The 21826-nt window shown below is 37.8% G+C and overlaps 1 protein-coding gene across 1 annotated transcript; it reads right to left on the bottom strand.

Annotated features, from left to right (window-relative positions):
• Window positions 1-1432: 1432 nt before the first annotated feature.
• LOC311292010 (Y+L amino acid transporter 2) lies at window positions 1433-20335 on the bottom strand. The gene is made up of 10 exons (XM_084411439.1): window positions 19887-20335; window positions 18055-18563; window positions 14655-14780; window positions 12693-12837; window positions 8213-8336; window positions 8000-8103; window positions 7818-7914; window positions 6290-6439; window positions 5998-6181; window positions 1433-2670 (listed from the first exon to the last, which is right to left on the bottom strand). Exons 2-10 carry the CDS (start codon window positions 18560-18562, stop codon window positions 2576-2578), a joined length of 1533 nt encoding a protein of 510 aa, XP_084267565.1. The 5' UTR covers window position 18563; window positions 19887-20335; the 3' UTR covers window positions 1433-2575.
• Between the last annotated feature and the right edge of the window lie 1491 nt (window positions 20336-21826).

Genomic DNA, 21826 nt, shown 5'->3' with positions numbered 1-21826 from the left:
GGACAAACCCCAAACCCAATTTTTTTTATTACACTTTTAAACCCAACAGTGGGGTTTGTCCATATCTGACCCAAACAAGTCACCCAGTCGTCTATAGCTCAGTGGTTTTCAGTCCTTGTCCTGGGGATCCACCGCTCTCCACATTTTGTATGTCTCTCTTAAGGCAAGCTCACAATAAACGACTTTTGGCTAGATTTTGCTGTTCAAGACAGATTTCCAAGCTCTGTGACAAAAAAAGTTACAGACGCTGCAATATTTTCAAACTGGTTTGATATTGTCGCCACGTGATCTAGTCGAGTGAGCGATTAAACAACATGGTTAACTGCTCTAATTATATCATGCACCTTAATGAATGCAAGGCGACAATTTGATCATACTTGTTAATAGTAATATACTAACAAGAAATATCGTTTTAAAATGTAAATAAGTGGTCTTTGCGCTATACTAAACATTATGATATATTTGATCAGTTTTTGCTGAACAGACATGGACAGCTAATTTTCGGCCTAATTTTTTTTCTGCACGTATGACTTGGACAGCGAGCGTGAGCAGTTCTCTAATGTCCTGCGTGAATTCATGTAAGAAAACGTTTTCCCATTGTTGGTTTGGCCACTAGGCCAAAGATCTTGTAGTTTGTGCACCTTATCGGCATTGTGTATTATGAGCACTACTAATGCCACATGATTTTGGGCTGTCCCAGAAGAAAAAGATGACCAATCGTGGAGATTTCTGTGGTTGTGGCTCCTAAACGGTGATCCTGCGTCATACAGTGAGAAAGGTTCAAAGACGGCCAGTCTTGCGACCAAAAATAGCCTGTGATCATTTTCTGACAATGTCAGAAATGTAGTATCTTCATCTCAAAGTGTGTTTGCTGCTACGACCTACGTCTACTGACTAGCAAATAAAAATGCAACATGAAATGGCGCTAAAAACCTACTTACCTCAAGCTCCATTTGCAAAGTTGGCCTCTTTTCCCCATGACTGCGTCCACAATTGGAATACATACTAGTCAGAACTGAATAGTTGATATCTGAATGACAGATCCCCATAGAAGTCAATGGCAAAAATTAAAAATGTCTTACTAGTAACAAAATAATAGTTACTAGTCACTCACGAAATAAGTACTAGTATCTAATGAATGAGTTCTAGTATCTATTTAATAGGTACTAGTATCTAATAATAAATACTAGTAACTAATGAATAAGTACTAGTATCTAATGAATAAGTACTAGTACCAATTTAATAGGCACTAGTATCTAATAAATACGTACTAGTGTCTAATGAATAAGTACTAGTATCTTTAAAAAGGTACTAGTACCTAAAGAATAAGCACTAGTATCTAAAGAACAGGCACTAGTAGCTAATGAATAAGTACTAGTACTTAATGGAATAGATACTAGTATGTAAAAAATAAGTACTAGTAGCATGAAAATAGAGACTAGTCGGTTTTAATGATTAAATGTTAAAACGGCTTGCCATAGTGTAAATTCCTACTGAATTCAGCAGTATAAAACAGTCACTGTGAGGGGGATTTTTCACATTATCACATATGCGATTAAAATGACAAAACTGTTTGAAATTATCTTGAGGTGAAATTCTGAAGGCATAATTGAAGGCATAGAAGGGATAATTGAAAAGCGTGGATAATCTAAATGGATGAAAGTCGAACATACTCTGACAGAGGTGTGAGACTGGTGGAAATGACATGAGACAATTTCCTAAAAGGTTTGGATTGTCTCATGTTGTTCTGTATTGTGCGTCAGAAGCTAAACTCATCCTCTCACAATCACTACCCTGACATCTGACACTGGAGCTCCCATACTGCCATAGTTTTCTCTATATTTAGCTTTAGCCATCTGGAAAAATCAGCAAGTCATGGCGCGCCGAGCACGTTTTCAAAATCATCCCGACATTACAACCTTTAAGGTTTCAAATAAAAGCAGTAAGGCAGAAAAGCAGATCAAAGCTGATCACGTTCTCATAAATTACGTAAACCCTCGGGACACCCATCTAAGTGATACTTCAAATGAACAGGGGACATCAAATACAGACAGTGTAGTTATCATACAGAAAAAAGCACACTGAAATCAAATGGACAAAATCATTTGAAAATTCTTCCGTTTTGTACTAAAAGAAAAGTGCATTTTTATTAAAAGACAGTCCCACCAGTCTATGTTGTCTCAAAAAAGTTTAGTTAACTATCCAGTTGTCCAGTGTTTCTGCATATTCCAGCTCTTTCTCCTATTTTTCTGTTCAAGACTCAAATCAAAAGCAGCTCCAATGTCTCCCAGTAACAGGCACAATCCTCTTCAGTCAGCGAGCTCCACTGAGACCTTGACAGAATGGCAGACATAATTCATTTTGATTCACAGTTATTAGTGATCCTTGAAGAAACACTGAAATAGAATAAATCACACAGTATTGTGCTTTTCAGTTACACTGAGATCTCTGAGATATGGATGGAATTTGATCTCTATGAGTACTAGAAGTTTTATAAATCCATGAGGTATTTGCTTTTGACAAATGTGATGCCGAGATGCAATCCATGCTCCAGGCACATCCTCTTCAGATAAAGTTATTGAGTCTTCGGTTCTGCCAACCTCTCTGGCTCCATATCTAAGTCGGTTAAGCAGCAGTAGCACATGATCTGAGCATATTTGGTGAAAGAATCTGTCACAGGGGAAAGAGAGATAAACACGTTGGTGGGGATAAAGAACTATAAATATATTTACACATAATAACAATAAACATGATATGTCAGTCACATAGCCTTCTTTCTTTCTTTCAGACTAGAACATTTTGTGATGGTACGATCTCATAAAACATTTCTGAGTCTGTATTTGAGGTCCGTCTTCAGACCAAAAGAAAACATCTATAACCTCTCTTTGGTTTTCATTTAAATAATAGATTGACACAAAAATGTATATCAGTTAAGCAGAACTATGAACTTGCATGAACAATAGTCACATGTTTGTTGTGGTGAAGTGGTGGCTGCTATGGTTGTAAATCTTTTACCACATGACTATATGGAAAAAAGAAAAAAGAAAAGAGCTGACATGTTTCCTTTTACTGATTCTTTATATTCCAGTTACCTAAACTAAACTAAACTCATTTTTTTAAAGATATTAGCAGAAAAGTATTTGTGTCTTTCTTTGATCTGTGCCATAACAGTAAAAATGTATTTACACCACTGTGCTGCACTTATTGTAGGCTCGTTGTCATGTTAAAGTCAAACTATTAAGGTCATTTTAAAACAATCAAGGAACGTTTTCTGACACATATTCAAAATTTCTCTTTAAGAAATTAAATTTCTCTTGGTGCCGAATGTCTGCACTTCCTAAGACTTACCCACTTAGTTTTCCTGCTTTAAAACAGTGCTTATTGATAGCATTTTGAAATTTGTGATGGCAATGAATACAACTACATATATTCTTGACCCTATCCCAACATTTATTCTTAAGGGGTGTCTGTAATCAAGTAGTCCCCTCATTTTGAATTGTGAACACCTCCCTTACTACCAATATTGTTCCAAAAGTCCGTGAGGTAGCAGATATTACACCAGTCCTTAAAAAGCCTGGAAGTGATAAGTCTGACCTATCAAATTACAAGCCTATCTCAAATCGTCCCTTTCTCGCTAAGGTTTTGAAACGTGTCGTTGTGGCACAACTATATTCACACTTGTCATTCAACAAAACCTTTTCAATCTGGGTTTAGAAAGGGGGACAGTACAGAGACCGCCTTGGTTGGAGTTATGAATGACCTGCTTGTCTCAGCTTACTCTGCAGCCTCTATTTTGGTGGTGTTAGACTGAGTTCAGCATGTGACACATTGTGTTCCACTCCATTCTGCTCAACAAGCTTGAGAGTTGGTTTGGCATCTCTGGTACTGTGCTTAAATGGTTGAAATCCAACCTTACTGATCGTTCCCGGTTTGTTGTCTTGGGAAGCAACAAATCTTACATTGGGGGATCCTCAGGGATCTGTCTTGGGTCCTATACTTTTAGTATTTATATGCTTCCTCTGGGGCTAATCATTAGGAAATACGACTTAGGGTATCACTTCTATTATGCTGATGATGCCCAAAAATCAAATTGTTCCAAGACAGAGGTTCTTCTTATTGGCATGCCAGCAGCTATTCATAAAGGTAGCATTTTTAAATTGATTATGGATGATAGTGTCGTATTGCCATCTACTCAAGCTTGTAACCTTGGTGTGATTTTTAACGCTCATTTGACATTAGACTCACATATTAAGAGCATCACAAAATCTCCTCGTCCAGGCCCTGGTCATTTCTAGGCTTGACTACTGCAATGCTCTTCTGGCCGGACTTCCAGCATGTGCAACCAAACCTCTACAGATGATCCAGAATGCTGCAGCTCGTCTTGTCTTCAACGAGCCCAAGAGGGCCCACGTCACTCCTCTGTTCATCTCTCTGCACTGGCTACCTCTCACTGCTCGCATCAAGTTCAAGGCATTGACGCTTGCTTACAGATCTATCACAGGCTCAGCTCCCTCCTACTTTCACTCACTCCTACGAGCCTACATCCCTACCAGACACCTACGATCGATCAACGAGTGACGTCTCGTGGTTCCATCACAGAAAGCCACAAAATCACTTTCCAGAACATTCTCATTCACAGTTCCATGCTGGTGGAACGCTCTCCCCACCCTCATCCGGAATGCAGAATCCCTGACAACATTAAAAAAACAGCTGAAAACCCATCTCTTCCGTGAGGACTTAACTTAATAAAAAAAAAAAAAAATAAATAAAAAAAAAACCTTTCCCTTTAAAACCTCACTTATCGGGCTTATGCTACTCTGAATAATGCCTGAACTTCGTATTTTGTGCACTTCTTGCGTTGTTGCTGTTTTTTGCCTCTTCATGATGACTCGCTTAATTTAGTCCTAATTTGTAAGTCGCTTTGGATAAAAGCGTCTGCTAAATGACTAAATGTAAATGTAAATGTAATCTCAGAAACATTACAAGAATTAGGCCTTTTCTCACATTGCCTGACGCTGAAAGGCTTATTCACGAGTTACTTCCAGGATTGATTATTGTAATGCATTATTTGTTGGTCTACCTAATAAATCTACCAAACGGCTGCAGTACATCCAGAATTCAGCAGCACGTGTTTTCACTTATACTCAACTACGTCAGCACATCACAGGCATTATTTATAATCTGCATTGGCTTCCTGTTCAGTCGCGTATTGATTTTAAAACTCTCACTCTAACATGCAAATCTGTACATGGAACGGCTCCTTCTTATATCTGTGATTTAGTTACCCAAACACGCCTTTTCGTTCTCTTCGCTCTGCTGATTCTTTCACTCTTCAGCAGCCTCTTTGTAGATTACAATCTATGGGGGGAGAAAGCTTTTTCTGTCGCTGCGCCCAGGCTGTGGAATCCACTTCCTCTTACTGTTAGAAATTCTCCCTCATTAGCGAGTTTCAAGAAGTTGCTAAAAACCCATCTTTTTGCTTGCATAGATTAACATGTTTAGTATTTTATTGTTTTGATTAGTTGTAATGATTTGTAGTTTTTGTTGTTTCTTTGTTGTTCAATTTATTGTTTCTTTGTACTGAATAATGTCTGTAATTATGCATTTTATTTGTTTTATTTGCTACAGTTTGAATCGCTTTGGGTACTAGAAAAGCGCATTACAAATAAAATGTATTATTATTAATGTGAGTGGTTGTTTAAATGCATTCATCAGTCTGGCATTAGGAATTTTGTAGCTTAGTTTTAATAAATGTTTTGGTAACACTTTCTTTTACAGTCCTTGTTACATGTGTTACATGTACCCACTGTAGTAATAACAGTAAGTTATGCATAATTACATGCAAGTATACCCTAAACCAAACCCTAACTCTTTAGAAAGTACATGTAGTTAAATACTATTCCACAGTACTTAACTGTGTAAATACACTGTAACAAGGACACCTTATTACTTTTGTATCCCCTCATGTGAATCAATGTGTAATATGATTATCCTCACCATTGAGTTTACTGATCCATTTTGGCCTTTTCTCTTTGGGCAAGTAGATACACAGGTAATAAACAGGCACTCCAGACAGTGCGATGGAAACTCCTATGAGGGAGTTAATGGTGTCGCTGTACAGAGGCACGATCACGAGGAACACACTGCACAGGCAGTAGACGAAGGGAAAGAACAATGAGAGCTAATGAAGAAAACAAAACAAAGTCAACAAAATTCAGAATAAGACATGGGATTTTATTCAAACGAAAAAGCAGATGTGAATGCTGGAGCGCTGTATGGATCTAGTTACCTTGACAGGTCTGTGTCTGTCGGGCTGAGTGAAGCGCAGGTAAATGAGTCCGGCCACGGACAGACCCACATACAGCCAGTAACTGAAGCTGAAGTAGTTGATGAGTTGAAACACATCCTCCACACACAGGAAGATCAGACCCATAATGCCCTACAAACATCCACAAATACAATGCTTATCATTGCCTATTCAGCAAGACGACTGCCACATTGGTAAGCGCAACATAAAAAAACGCACCTTTAAACATTCAACAGCAGAAAAATTATTGTTTAATTATAAAGGCAATAGAAAGACATCACTAGGGGTGTCAACTTGTGTTGTTTGCGGGTGCAAGCGGTGAACCATTGAACAAAGTTCGCAAAGTTTTCAAAGTCACTAAGTTTAATTCCCTAGACCCTCTTAAAGGAGAACTCCGGTCAATTTTAACATTGAGCTCATTTTTTTGTACATTTGGAGTGCTGTCAATACAGAGAACAACAACAAAAATCGGGGTTGCCTACACTGAGTTATTCTATTTTTAAAATTTGCACCCTGTTGACTTCAATGGGGCAAGTAGTAAACCTGCTTTTAGCCTCTTAACATCCTTGATGTGTCATTACAAGTGCACAGAAAATGTGAGTGATTCCTTCTGAGTGAACACGGGTGAATCTGACTGCAGTAGATGTGAAAGATATGTATAAAAATGATGTTATTTAAGCCCGCGCAAATACCTGTGTTTACATCCTGTTTTCGGTTGAAGTCCAAAGTAGTCGATTGCCGAGTTCACGCGCATAGGTTTAGTTGCTATGATCACGCGCGTGAACTCGGCAATCGACTACTTTGGACTTCAACCGAAAACAGGATGTAAATACAGGTTTACTACTTGCCCCATTGAAGTCAACAGGGTGCAAATTTTAAAAATAGAATAACTCTGTGTAGGCAACACCAATTTTTGTCGTTGTTCTCTGTACTGACAGCACTCCAAATGTACAAAAAAATGAGCTCAATGTTAAAATTGACCGGAGTTCTCCTTTAAGGCCATTGCACACTGAGTCCGAAATTCGCATCCGAAATTTTCGCACGTTAAAAAATAAATACGACCTCACGTTATGTCAATCACGCTTGCACACTGCCTCCGAAACCTTCGTCCGTCAAAAAAAAAAAAAAATCGACTCAGGTTCGATTTTCTGCGTTTTTCGCGTCCGTAGCAAGCATTTTGAATGGTGTTTTGACAATTTAGAGCCACCGAATCACGAATATTCACGAATACGAAAAAACGCATGCGAAAATTTCTGACCTTTACTCTTGAACCCCTCCCTTCAAAGCACCCATCACATAGACCACGATCAAAGCACTTTCCAATAGATAAAGACCTGCCATCGCCCCACATCCCCCCACCCGCCCATAAATACATTCAATGACATAAGTACAATGGGTCGTGAACACCATTTCATGTGGACTTTACCAACTGACTATAATGTAGTATCGTATTATCATGGATAATCTGGTCCAGTGTACTCATACTTGGAGAAAAAGGCAAGAGACTTACATTAAAGAGGAGTGCAGGTACGGGAGTGTAGCGCTCAGCCTGGATCAGACTTAAGCTGATGGGAAGGTGGCCTTCTCTCGCCCCCACAAAAAACAATCTAACACAAAGATACACAACATCTACTATAAGCATAAATTATTACTTGAAAGTCATTGTTGTTTTAACTGGAACCAGAGTTTTACCTGGAGGCGGCAATGATGGAGGCATTGAGTCCTCCATAGCAAGACATGGCCACAGCAATGGGAACGATCCAGCTAACGGGACCTAGCACCTGATTCCCAAATGTCTACAGATGGGGACACAAACTAGATGGTTTAATCAAATGATGGTGTAATTAATACAATAAACTCATAAAGACTAAAGATCACATATTTGATACTCTGAAAGATCCTTACTACAGCCACTGCATCACTACCCATGAAAGAAGGCATGTCCAGAACTACGTAGTAGGCCACATTGGTCAGCAGGTAGATGATTGTCACTATTGGCATGGAGATGGCTATAGCGATGGGAAGGTTCCTATGAATGATCAAGGAGAAAGATTAAACACTTAAAGCCCCGATATACTTCAAACGAAATCGAAGAATGAACTGATGTGACGTAATTTCGAACAAAATCAGGCCGAAACGGAGTTCGTTTTGGGAGTTTGAAACAGATTGCCAAAGGGAATTTTCCCGAAAAGTTCGCTCCGGCTGCTAAACACCTTTGAACTCCCATTGGTCCATGGCGATAACGTAATAGGTAGGTGTGCGAAGAAGCTCCGCCTTCTTTCATGTGAAAATCTTTTCTGGTTCATTTGGCCTGTTCAGTCTGTCAAGGTCAGATGTCACCCGCAAGTGAAAACATGAACACACTGGAGGAGCTGCTTTATAGTAGAAAATTAAGTTGTACTTCTGATGAAACGAGACACTGACACTGTTTTTCATGTTTAATTCGTTAAAGCTGCTTGATTTTAAGCCATCTATTGTATAAATAAACATGACGTGACTTTACTGGAGTGCTGTAGAGCTTGTGCAAACATAGCAATGGTGCTATGATCATATACTTTCCTAATGCTTTATTAAAATGCTTGCTGTTTTTTAAGCATTTTCAAATGCGTTTATTAAGTGGTTGAGATGCGCATTATTGAGAATTAAAGTTTGATGTTGGTTTGACAAAGCTTTGTCTGAAAGGTTGAAATACCGTAAACACTGTAAACATGTTCAAGTGCATTGTTAATATGTTTTAGCAAGTTAACAGCATGATTTAACACATTACTGGCACATTTTAACATGTTGCTAGCATGATTTAGTATGGTGCTAATGTTTTAACATGTTTCTAGCATGTTTCTAACATGTTTTAAAGTCCCCTTGTAGTCAATAATTCAATCCCTTAAAACTCATCTCTGATCATCAAAATGACATATTTAAATGGTATTTCCTTCATGAAAAATTCTTCATGCCTTAGCATGAATGTATCTCTACACCCTTGCCTCATTTAGTATACACGGTTCTATGAATATGCAAATTAGCCCAGCCTCCACTCACTCACACCAGCTCAGAGATCCACTCAGTGACATGATTGGTAACAAGGTAGTTTTATGGAGAAAATGCTTAGCAAAGATGTTGACTTATGAATTTGCACATGGTTTGTCTCAAAGCATATTAAAAACACCACATAGACATATAAACAACATTAAAAACTTGTTTTTCACCACAGGGGGACTTTAACATGTTGGCCTAGGATAGTTATTAAGCTTTGCGACTGATTGGCAGCTTAAATACTGTGTCCCAATTCAGAGGCTGCATCGTTCGTAGGCCTTGAAGGTCGGACCAACCTGTAATATGGCTGCTGCAGACAAGAGGCATTAGATCCAAGTGCAGTAAACATTTATTAAAACAGGACAACTGAAATAACTCTAGACATGGAACAAGACAAATCCAGACACATGAACAGGAAGCTACAACAAACACACACGATACAACCATATATTGGCAACACTAGACAAGGAACAAGAGAAACACTGGGGTATTTATACACAATGAAAAACAAGGTTAACAAGATAACAAGGGGGAGTGGCTAACTGTCATGGGAACACACAAGGGTAACCAGGGGAACTAACAAGACACACCTGGGGAGACTAATAAACATGAAAAACTACAAATAATGGCATCAGACAAGAAATAAAAGTCCTCACAAAAGACAGGGGAACACAGGCTGGGATCATGAAGCAATCATTGTTAAATGGGACAATCTTGCCTACAAAGGATTGTTCTTGTCGCCTAGCAACTGTGACAGCTGAGAGGCAGCAACGTTTAAAAATGTATATTAAACTGTCTGAAAACAAAACAGGGTTCGAGACCTGTCTAAATATGTTCACCTTGTTCTACTTCTGCACATAGTAAAGAGTATAAACTATATAAAATCGCATTTTAGTAAGACATACAAGTCAACATTTGAACAGCTTTATATACATTTATTTTTTACATTTGTATCATTAGATATTTGAGTAAGTTGAAACCCAATACTTGCATTTAAAAGTTTAATTTGGCAATGTCTCTCAAAAAACTGGCGCGCAATGAATTCTGGAGTAGGCTATCTGTTTTATCCTTCATTGCCTAGGAAACGAAAGACGCATTTTGAGGCTGCGTTTGAAGGAACCTTTGAATTGTGACAGAATTAGTTGCGTCGCTGTGAAACAATCTGCCTTCGAATGAGCCCTCGAAGGATGCAGCTTCTGAATTAGGATGCAGCTTATAAGAGGTTATTGTAGGAAAGTTTTGAACCCTTCCATGAAAGTCTATGTGAATTTGGGAATGTTCGGAAGGCCGATACAGGAATTCCGTGAGTCGGATCAGTTAAAAAAGATATAGCAACCCGAGTCAGAACAGTCTGAAGGTCTGACCCGAGTTTGGTGGTTGTAGTTTTAAATCTCTAGGAGGAGATACTGTTTAAATGTAGTCTCAGAAATGTCGGGACGGGTGAACGGAGGACTCAAAAGCAGAGGGTTCATGAAACAGAGATTATTTGAACACTTCAGGGAACAAACAACCTCCAAAGTGTAGTAATACATGTGGACAAAAGGGAGCTCCAGAGCTGTCCGTACAGACACCTGCGCCCAACGGGACAGGGAGCGAGACGAGACAGAGAACAGCAAGCGCACGACCATCTGTATCACTCCTCATCTAAGCGTCCTGGGTGTAGTAGCAAACAGAGGTAAAACACACAGCACAGATCCAAAAGCAGATGAGACAATGCACACTAAAATCTACTGACAACAAGGGGCAGACAGAGCAGAGAATATAAAGGAAAAGGGAACAAGCCACAAGTGAGGGCAATGAGCTGCAGAAAATGACAGGCCAACAGGGAAAGCCGATGATTCACCCTGAACCGTGACAAGGAGGAAGAAGAAGAAAGAGGAAAGAAGGAGGAAGAAGAAGAAAGAGGAAAGAAGGAAGAAGAAATAGCAAGCATATTTTGGTTTTGTCAAGCCAACATAATTAAAGGGGTTTTCCAAGTCTGTGGCATCCCCTGTATAGAACTGTTAGAACAGCTAAAATTTGATTTGGTCCCAAATATAAACTAAATATAACAGTTACAAAATATTTATTTAAACATTATATATATATAATATATATAAGATGCAAAATTATCACTAGATTCATGACAGGTGCACTCGCACATTAATTTTTTCTTACCTTCATTTGATGTTCATGAGTCCAAATTATTCTAAATGAGGAAGCACATGCCCACTGCTGTAATTTGCATAAAACACACCCAAACCAAGTCCATTTAAGAACTTGTGCACTCTCGCCTGAGAGCATGTGCAGCACGATCTTTAGAGTAAAGTGTGCCATTCTCAAAGCCAGCTAAAACACAATAAATAACTTATACACTCACTGGCCACTTTATTAGGTACACCCTGTTCAACTGATAGTTAACGCAAATATCTAATCAGCCAATCACATTGCAGCAACTCAATGCGTTTAGGCATGTCGACATGGTCAAGATGATCTGCTGAAGTTCAAACTGAGCATCAGAATGGGAAAGAAAGGTGATTTAAGTGACTTTGAACGTGGCAGGGTTGTTGGTGCCAGACGGGCTGGTCTGAGTATTTCAGAAACTACTGATCTGCTAGGATTTTCACACACAACCATCTCTAGGGTTTACAGAGAATGGTCTGAAAAAGAAAACAAAGCTGATAGAGCTGATAGAAAGACAACAGGTTGTCCCAAATTTTAATGCTTTTTAAATGAGAACTATTCAGTAATTCAAATAACCACGCGTTACAATCGAGGTCTGCAGAAGAGCATCTCTGAACATGTCAAACCTTGAATCAGATGGCCTACAAATCATCTCAAACTGGTTTCTTGAACATGACAGTGAGTCACTAAACTAAAATGGCCTCCACAGTCACCAGATCTCTGGGATGTGGAGGAACGGGAGATTCTCATCATGGATGTGCAGTCGATAAATCTGCAGCAACTGAGTGATGCTTTCATGTCAATATGGATCAAAATCTCTGAGGAATGTTTCCAGCATCTTGTTAAATCTATGCAGTTGTGGAAGGCAAAAGGGGCTCCAACCCGGTACTACACTATAAAAAGTGATCAGTTGACTTAATGTAAAAAAGTGAGGAAACTCGTTGCCTTAAAATTAAGTAGATAAACTTCATGCGTAATAAAAATAAAAAAAAAGGTTATGTGGTATTGTTAAGTTCACTTAGTTAAGTCAACTGATCACTTTTTACAGTGTAGCAAACTGTAGGCTACCGAATAAAGTGGCCGTTGAGTGTATATAGGCCTAGATGTACAGTTAATGGATAAGAGCCAATTTTACTGTAACATCCAGGTAATGCATTGAATACGGAAAACATGAAAAGGGAAATGCTGATACCTCTCAGGGTTCTTGATCTCCTCAGTAACAAAGTTGAGCGTGTCCCAGCCAGAGTAGGAGAACAGAGCCGAATAAAGAGCGAGAGCGATGCTGCCCGCCTCCGTGGAGGAACCCTCAAAGGGATTATCAAAGTTCTTCGTCTCTCCTGTGGCACACATGAAGAATGAGGAACACAAAAAGAAAGTTATTAAGACAGTACATGAAACACCCTGAGTCTTTTAAAACAACAAAACCTGTGTAGGTGCAACCTGAGCTATAAATAAGACAAAGTCACTAGAATGCAAGCATTCAACCTTTAGGCAAAAAAGTAGGGATGCACCGATACCACTTTTTTCAGAACGAGTCCGATACCGATACTTTCATTTTTGGTACTCGCCGATACCGATACCGATACCGTAACCGATCCCTGATTTTTCACTGCATTTGTCATTTTTAAATGTAGGCCTATTAGTAGATAAACCAAAAGAATATAAATCATATTAGTTGGCTTAATTTGTTCATCAAATATATATTTCTTTCAGTTATTTTCACTGTAATCAGGCAACAGTTCATGTTTTACTTTACTTACATATACGATTTAGTTTTCATCCAAATAACATGTGCTGAGTGAACGATCAGCAATCAAGAGCATTCAACAGAAGTGCGCTCGCTCTCTATCTCTCTCGTCAGTTAACGTTAATAATAAGCTACATGCCTCGTTTTATTTTCTTTGCCATTGACATCCGACTGAACAAACTTTCCACTGATGTCTGTTTAAAGGGATGTGCTCGACCAGCTCGCGCGTCTGTGCCGTTGCGCACTTAATCCACTGCGCGTTTTTATCTTATCAGCTCGCGCACCACAGCTATGTTACTACTATACACACGCTGCCTGGTTGTTGGTATCGGATAATTTTTACGAGTACGAGTAGGCTACATGAGCTCGGTATCGATGCATCCATATTTTTTAAGAAATGGGGGTGTTTTTAAGGGTTTTCCAGGACTTAAATTTCAAAAAGTCAAATTCAAGTAACTATAACTTCAAGCACCTTGTACGAACCCTGTGAAATGAGCCCAAACCGCCTACATTATACTTTCCTATGCCTCAGTTCACCTCGACAAAGCACTCGCGGCGGCCAGTTTCGTTTCGCAAAATGTACGTGGTATCGGTGCGTGGTATCGGCGATTTTACGAGTACGAGTATGAGGAGTATATGAGGACAGTATTGGCCCGATCCCCGATGCCAGTATCGGTATCGGGCCATCCCTACAAAAAAGCATAACGCTAACACAGCGGCTTTGGCGGTAAACAGCTTTTGTGAGGAAATAGCTTATCAATATAATAATGATAATGCTTTCTATTACATGAAGCTAAACAAAATATAAAGATTGTAATAAATGTATTCTTTCTATGGCTTCCAGATTTCAACTCATAATATCACTGCTATGTATGCCCAAAAAGGCTATTTTTGAACAGATTAATTTTTTTTTATGAGGTTTAATGTACACTATAGTGACCAGTAATCTGCAGCTACTCTACATTTACTAGCAATATAACAACAAATATAGAATATTATTTACAAGATGAATGCGCTAATCCTCAAGAAACTGTAACTGACTATCATAAACTTCTGAACGCTGGCCAATGAAGTCACTGCCATTATGATAGGCTGAGGTGCCTCACGTGATCCAAGTTAGCCGTTATGCTTTTTCCAATCGTAAGATTGACTCTTATTATCTCCCTCACAATAATAAGACAATCTCTGATTAAGAGCTACTTCCTTGTTCATGTAATCCCAGACAGCATCATAGTGTCGGCCCAGATCCGGGCCACATCTATAGGCTACATGTGGATTCCACACGTACCAGAGGTGGGCCGGATCTTGGCCGACACTATTTTGCTCTCTGGGATGATCTCAATTTCTCTTATTTACGGCGACAAATCCACCTAAAATCATCAGTATCCCTTCAAAACGTATTTTTACCTTCAATTATCTTGATGATGCCCATTGTGATGACGAGGAGCAGAGACATGATCTTGGTGTAGGTGAAAATATCTTGAACCAAAGTGCCCCACTTTACATAAGCACAGTTTATGAAGATCAAAATACCTGAGGAAAGAGGAGGAACACATTAAATACATATTGAGGAACAGAACTTTATGTTTTAATCAGAAGATGACTCACAAGATATTACGTAAAAGGCCTGTTCTTTGTTTTAGTCTATATTTCTCAGAAACCGCTGCAGGCACTTTCCATGAATACAGTACAGGTTGGTGTCCCAATTTTTAATGCTTTTTAAAGGAGAACTATTCAGTAGGTTAGATAAACTATTATACAACTTAAGATTAAGCATGAAAGTAAGTCATCCAAAACAAATGTTGATTTTGACCTGTCCCACCTCAGGGTTTTGACATAATTTTGAAAATCATATTATTGATTATTCATTCTCCATTTTATTGTGATAAAAAAAATAATAAAAAAATATCATTATCAAAAACGTTGTTTAGCTTTGTCCCACATTTTACGTGTAACCCTGTTACACAGAAGCATGATTTTATTATAGTTTTATTCATATTTAGACTTTATATTTTTACTTTCATGTTTCATTTTTAGTAATTTCACTATGTTCTTTTGTCATTTTATTCGTATTTAATATTTCTATTTAGGTTTAATTTATTTTTTATGTCACGTTTTATTTATTTATTTATTTATTTCCAGTTAATAATTTTAGTGCTTGAACTAAACTGAACTTGATTGAATTGAACTATTGAATTATTGCCAAAGCAGCATTCACAATTTTTGTTCATTTGAAGTTTTCAACTAATTATATAGCCCATACATACATACATACATACATACATACATACATACATACATACATACGATTAATAAGTTATGACAACATATGTTTTTACATTGCTTTAACTAATAATAAATACTTTTTTTATAAGTTAAACGAGATTCAACTCATTTTCTAATTTCAGCTTAATGTAATTTAAGTTGAAATGACTTAAACATCCAAGTTGATTGTACTTAATTTAAGGTAGCAATGTTTTGTATATAAAGTCATTTAAAATCAGCTCCTTCCTTTTATATTGTATTCTGCATGTTCAGTAATAATCAAACATGTGACAATAAAAGTATATATATATATATATATATATATATATATATATATATATAAAAATGGCTTTGTGTTTGTAGATTTTTTTTCTTTTTCTTTCTGTGCTCTGTTCTTGGAAAGTGCAGGTCCAATCTCAGCTATAGCTCATGAATTGTGTGTGTTGTTAAAGTCTGTCATGCACTGAGTGGATCATGTCCCTGCTTTCTGAGAACATATTTAGCTCTGACTGGAAACTGTGTGAAGGCAACAGCTGCTAAGAAAAGAGAAAGAAAAACATCTCTTGTATGTCGTGCATTAGAGCAGCGAACATTGTGCAAAAACCGAGAAGAGTCCCATTCATCCCTGCTTCGGGTTTCACTTTGCTCAAACAAGAACCAAAAGAAACATGTATAGATTTGTAGTTTTGAACAGTTATGTTATCTATGTAACACAATTACAAATAGAAACTCTAAATACCCTCAGGTTTAGATAACATGAGCCATCAACAAAAAAAAGTACTATCATGGCTTTGGACTTGTATTATAGCTTACCATGGTATTCTTTGAAGTACATTGGAGTATCATGTAAATGTGAAGATGGTAATCATTCATTATCATTGTATTACTGTACTTTGTAAGACGTACACTAGGATGTGTTGTTGATCTTTGACCCTGATACTAGAGTCTGCAACAGTCAAGCCAGCTCAGTCACAAAATAGACTACTAAAATAGTTTGGTCTGGTTCACAGGCTCCACAACAAGTGCCAACATTCAGCAGTATTAAGAGACTGTCTGGACTAGGATCTGCTAGAATATGTACTAAATATGTGCTACGGTTAGACAGGCTAATCATAGTGACGGCTGTTATATTACGCAACACCTTATGTGTTGTCGCCGATCATCTTTGTATGCTCCCTGTTTCTCATAGTATAGGCCATACATTCTCTTTCTCAATTCATCATGCAGGTAACTATTACATATGTTAGTTTTGTGTAATAAACTTACTTCTCAATGGTGTTCATAATCTTTCATTTACCTCAATAGCTTGACTCACTTCTGAAACAACTTTCCTTTTCGGCTGACGTCATCTAGGCTATGGGTTAATAAAGGCTTGTTGGTTAATTCTGGCATGGAACGACAGATGTTTTTCACATCACATTAGGGAAGTACAGTGGCTTACAAATGCTGTTTTATGTTGACTAACAAGGATAGTAACAAGGACTAAGAAGGATATGCTGTATGTGTCTCAGGGAAATTTAGCAAAGTGAAGAAAGAAAGGGTTTCGTGAGTTGTGAAGTGAAAGACAGCAGAAGGGAAAAATACTCTCATACACTGCTAAACACTCCTTCCTTAAAGGTGCAGTAAGTGATTTCTGAGAATCATTGTTGAACACTGTTGATATTTGAAATCAACCCAAACAAACACACCCCTCCCTTTATTGCTCCGCCCCCACAATGACGTCTTTCTTCAAATCTCCCTCCCCCATCAAGTGGACACGCCCCCTATTGCTGATTGGCTACAAGTGTGTTGTGGTGCTCGGTCCGATCCACTTTCAAGAGCGTTGATGCACCTTAATGCCTGAACAAAAATATAGCATGTTATTTTGATTTCATCAAGTGCAACATATTCCTGGATCAGCATGTTTGTTGATTCTGGAACAACATTGCAATCAACCAATCAGATTTGAGGGACAAGTTTACAGTTTATGTCAAGTTTAGACTTACAACCAGGGATAAGTGCTTCTACATCAGTGTTATTCACCTACCATTTCCCTCTGATTTTAGGGATAAGTTATGGGTAGGGTTAGGTTTAGGGGTAGGGATTGGGTTAGGACTACATTTCGGACAGGAAGGTTTTTTTTTTTTTTTTTTTTTGAGTTAACGCTATAAAGCTAAAACACAAAGAAAGTGAAGTTTCAATTGAAAATGGTTAACTTTGGTTAAACAAACTGACATTTAAAAGATAAATTAATGTTTCATGTGTTTCAAAAATACACCGTAAAGGGATTTTATGTCAATTCTAATCAGGAACTGAATTGGGTACACACAAAGAGGTCTCAGCCAATTTCGGATGGAAAGGGCACAGGATCTCTCTCAACAAGAGGCTAACTGGAATCAACCGAAAAGAAATGTCGTTTCAGAGGTGACGCAAGCCATTACATTGCAATTACAGATTACAAAAACAGTATATTTCTTTGGAACAACTCAAATGATAAGACCAGGAATGTTTAAGTAAGCAAACAAGACTTGCCACGCTGAGAGCAATGGCAATGAGGACTCACAGATACAAGCCGCTGCTATGAGTCTCACAGCGTCGTACGGAGGCTGACAGGTGGGGTAGAACGCTTCCACCAGGTAGTTGGCAAACGTCAGCGAGATGATAGCCTGACTGGCTGGCTCCACCAGCAAGATGGACGTCCACAGGCGGATGAAAGCAAGGAAACCCCCAAAGGCCTCCAGGATGTACGCGTAACTAGCGCCAGACTTCGTAATAGTGGTTCCAAGTTCTGCGTAACACAGCGCGCCAAACACGGAAAATATGCCACCGAGAGCCCAGATGACCAGCGAAAGGCCGTAGGAAGCGCTGTACATCAACACGCCCTTGGGCGACACGAAAATGCCCGAGCCAATCATGTTGCCCACAATTAAGCAGATGCCATTGGTGAGAGAGATCTCCCTCCTCATGATCATCTTGTCCTCCTGTAGGTCTGGACCATTGCTGGCTCCAGCTGGTTTCTTCAGGTCCTGGTCTCTCCGAGACCCCGGACACAGTTCCATCAGTTTCTTCATGCTGGAGGAAACAAAGGTCAACAGTAAAACACAATGATGATGGTTTTATTTGGATTTAACATCCCAGTCTTGTTTTTGACTAATGATTAGCAATTGGACTAGGAAATGAGCAAACCACAGTTTGTCTTCATATCTGTATATCTATATAAAGTGTTTTTTTTTTTTACATCTCATTTTGTGATTGGCATAACATATTAAATAATATAACATGCAAAATTTTCAGGTGACACTTCACAGAAAGGTCCTATTAGTTGACATTAGCATTAGCAATGAGCAATACATTTGTCATGGTATTTATTTATGTTTGTTAATGCTAGTTAATAGAAATACTGGTGACACTTTACAATAAGGTTAACTACCTTAGTTAACATGAACTAAGAATGAACAATACTTCTACAGCATTTATTAATCTTAGTTGATCTTAATTTCAACATTTACTAATACATTATTAAAATCAAAGGTTGTATTTGTTAACATTAATGAACTAACATGAACGGTGGGATTTTTATTAACTAACATTAACAAAGGTTAATAAATACTGTAAATGCATTGCTCATTGTTAGTTCATGCTAGTTAATACATTAACAAACGTAACTAATGAACCTTATTGTAAAGTGTTACCAAAATACTATTAAAATCTGTTCATTGTTCATTTCGCTATAACAACCGCCTCGCTCTACATTATCTCGCTTATTACATGGCTACCTACCAAATAAATCAATTATCTGACACAAAATATTGATTTAAAAAGGAGTTTATTGATTTAAAAACGATTGTATAGCTTCCGCTAAAGAAAATAGTCCGTTCCGTCTCTACGGTTAGAGTCCTGCGTCCATAGCAACGCTCTGTTTTTCATGGCAACGGTGTGTTATACTTCGCAGCGGTCTGTTATCAAGAAATAACAGACCGCATTCTACATTAGAATTCAACCAAGCCATGTAATAATTTTTAATAATGTATTGGTAAATGTTGAAATTAGCAAACTAAGATTAGTAAATGTTTTAGAAGTATTTCTCATTAACTTATGTTAATAAAGACACACATTTATTGTATTCCGCTGTTTTTAATGTTGTCTTGAGCATTCAGCATCAGAAATTAGTTTGTAAGACAGTTCAGTCAAAAACAGCTTTAAGTTAATTCTATTTTGTAAATAAGTTGTTAAAATGAGTCAATACTACTACTACTTCTAAAGAAATGACGTCAGACTTCACTGGCAATCCCCTTACTAACCCTTGGTTAACAAAACAGACACTTTGGGGCCAGTAGTGCAGGGTCCTATGTAACATTTTAAATGTAGTGCCAAAAACAAACTGGTGTACTTTACCTTTAATCATGTTAGAAGGAATGCTGCGTGAAGAAAAAAAAACAAGAAAAAAAAAAACAATCATACAGATTGTGGAGAGGAAGAGCGTACAGATGAGTTATGCAAGTTTCCAGAGAGGTGATGATCCTGGTCAGAATGAAGAAAACTAGACTATCAGGGTCAACAGGATGAGTGCTGTCGCAATCCCAGACCGCAGAGACTGATGTGTTTTTCCACCAGAGGCAAGATGGGTTCTTGAGTTCCCTGGCTATTTTAGGAGGTTTGTACTGAGAGAGAGAGAGAGAGAGAGAGACAGAGGGAGAATGCCTGTCCCCTCCTATTGATTGTAAAAGTAGCTCAGCAAAACCCAGTTGAACTAAAGAAAGTCTTTATTATCGGATCCGTTTCAGCTCTGCCTCTAGAATTCAGTTTAAAGACAGACTGCTTCCCCTTTACTAGAGGTGTTCTCTAAGGCAAGCAGCACCATTACACATTATGAACCCTCTGACTGCAAGAATTAATCTTGCGCAACTCGTTCTTCATGCGACGACACCTCAACTTGTGGATCTTGAGGAGATACTTATTTAACAAATCCACAAGGAGCATTTTTCCCTGACCGATGATAAAACTGGTGAAAAAAAATCCCATAGATTTACAATACAGGAGACATATTTAGTGACCAGGGCCTTTATTCAGAAGGATTTATCACCTCATGATTAGGAGTTCTCAGAAGAGGACTTCTTCAAACCGGTTCACAAAGCTAAGAAATGTTTTACTTAGGAAACCGGGGACATCGTAAGGTAAGAGGTGGAGGCAGAGCTCCAGTTGACCACAAGTTCAGTGAACACACTTTTTTTCCCCGCAAAAACTGATTGGTTGACAAAGAACCACTGTTTGTCACCAGATTCACACACAACGAGAAGGGCAGGCCTATATACATAGACACCACTCTTTGGGGTCAGTAAGATTTTGTTAATTTTAGTTAATTTTATTCAGTAAGGGTGCATTAAATCGATCAGAAAGACTGTAAATATAGAAATTGATAGACGCTTCAAATAGAAATCATGGTTTCCATAAAAAATATTAAGCAGCACACCTGTTTCCAACATTGATAATATGAAATGTTTCTTGAGCATCAAATCAGCTTATTAGAATGATTTCTGATACTGACACCTGGAGTATAATGATGATGAAAATTCAGCTTTGAATTTACATTTTTAAATATATTAAAATAGAAAACAGTTATTTTAAATTGTAATATTTCACAATATTACAGTTTGCACTGTATTTTTAATCACATGATTGCAACCTTGGTGAGCATAAGATAACTTTTCAAAAACAAAAAATATTACGGACACCAAACTTTTAAACAGTGATATACAAATATATACACAACAAATTTTAGTTAGTAAAGCAATCCATTACATTACACATTTCAGGTGATATAATCATACCACTTTTTGATTACTTTTGACCTGACTCGTTTCTTACATAGAATTGAATAGGATAATACTGTACCATATTGATATAACATACAAAGAAAAATCAATTCTATTCTATTCTTTGTCATCAAAAACATGAAGTGCATTAAATTATGTCAGGGTTTCCCAAACCGGGGTTCTGCAGGGGGTTTGTGAGTTTAATGAAAAGCGAATTAAATCATATTTATATTTTAAAATATAAAATTTAAGAAAAAAGCTTCCAAAAAGACAGCAATACAGGGTTAAATGATTCACTGAGCGATAATTCGAATAATATTGTGTTTGTCAGGAGTTTTCCCCCGTTATGCAGTTGCTAAAATACTAAACATGTTCCATGTTAAAACATGAAAAATGAAGAATTAGGGAGTGTAATTAGGGATCATGTAATCAAAAATACTGTAACTGTAATCTGATTATGAGCATTTTAAAATGTAATATTATGGTACACAAGCAGTTCTCTTACCTGCATCTGCATTATTT

The sequence above is a fragment of the Rutilus rutilus genome, assembly GCF_951802725.1.
Source record: "Rutilus rutilus genome assembly, chromosome: 6".
Classification (NCBI taxonomy): domain Eukaryota; kingdom Metazoa; phylum Chordata; class Actinopteri; order Cypriniformes; family Leuciscidae; genus Rutilus; species Rutilus rutilus.
Note: the sequence above shows the minus strand (reverse complement) of the source record. Positions and strands in the feature narration are given on the sequence as shown.

What these genes read in the sequence shown, in the direction of transcription:
- LOC311292010 (XM_084411439.1), bottom strand. Translation starts at nt 18,562, where the DNA reads ATGAAGAAACTGATGGAACTGTGTCCGGGGTCTCGGAGAGACCAGGAC. An exon ending in CATAGCAGCGGCTTGTATCT is followed by an intron (nt 14,781 to 18,054) that starts GTGAGTCCTCAT and finishes CTCTTTCCTCAG; the next exon opens with GTATTTTGATCTTCATAAAC. An exon ending in ATGGATCAGTAAACTCAATG is followed by an intron (nt 2,671 to 5,997) that starts GTGAGGATAATC and finishes CCCCTGTGACAG; the next exon opens with ATTCTTTCACCAAATATGCT.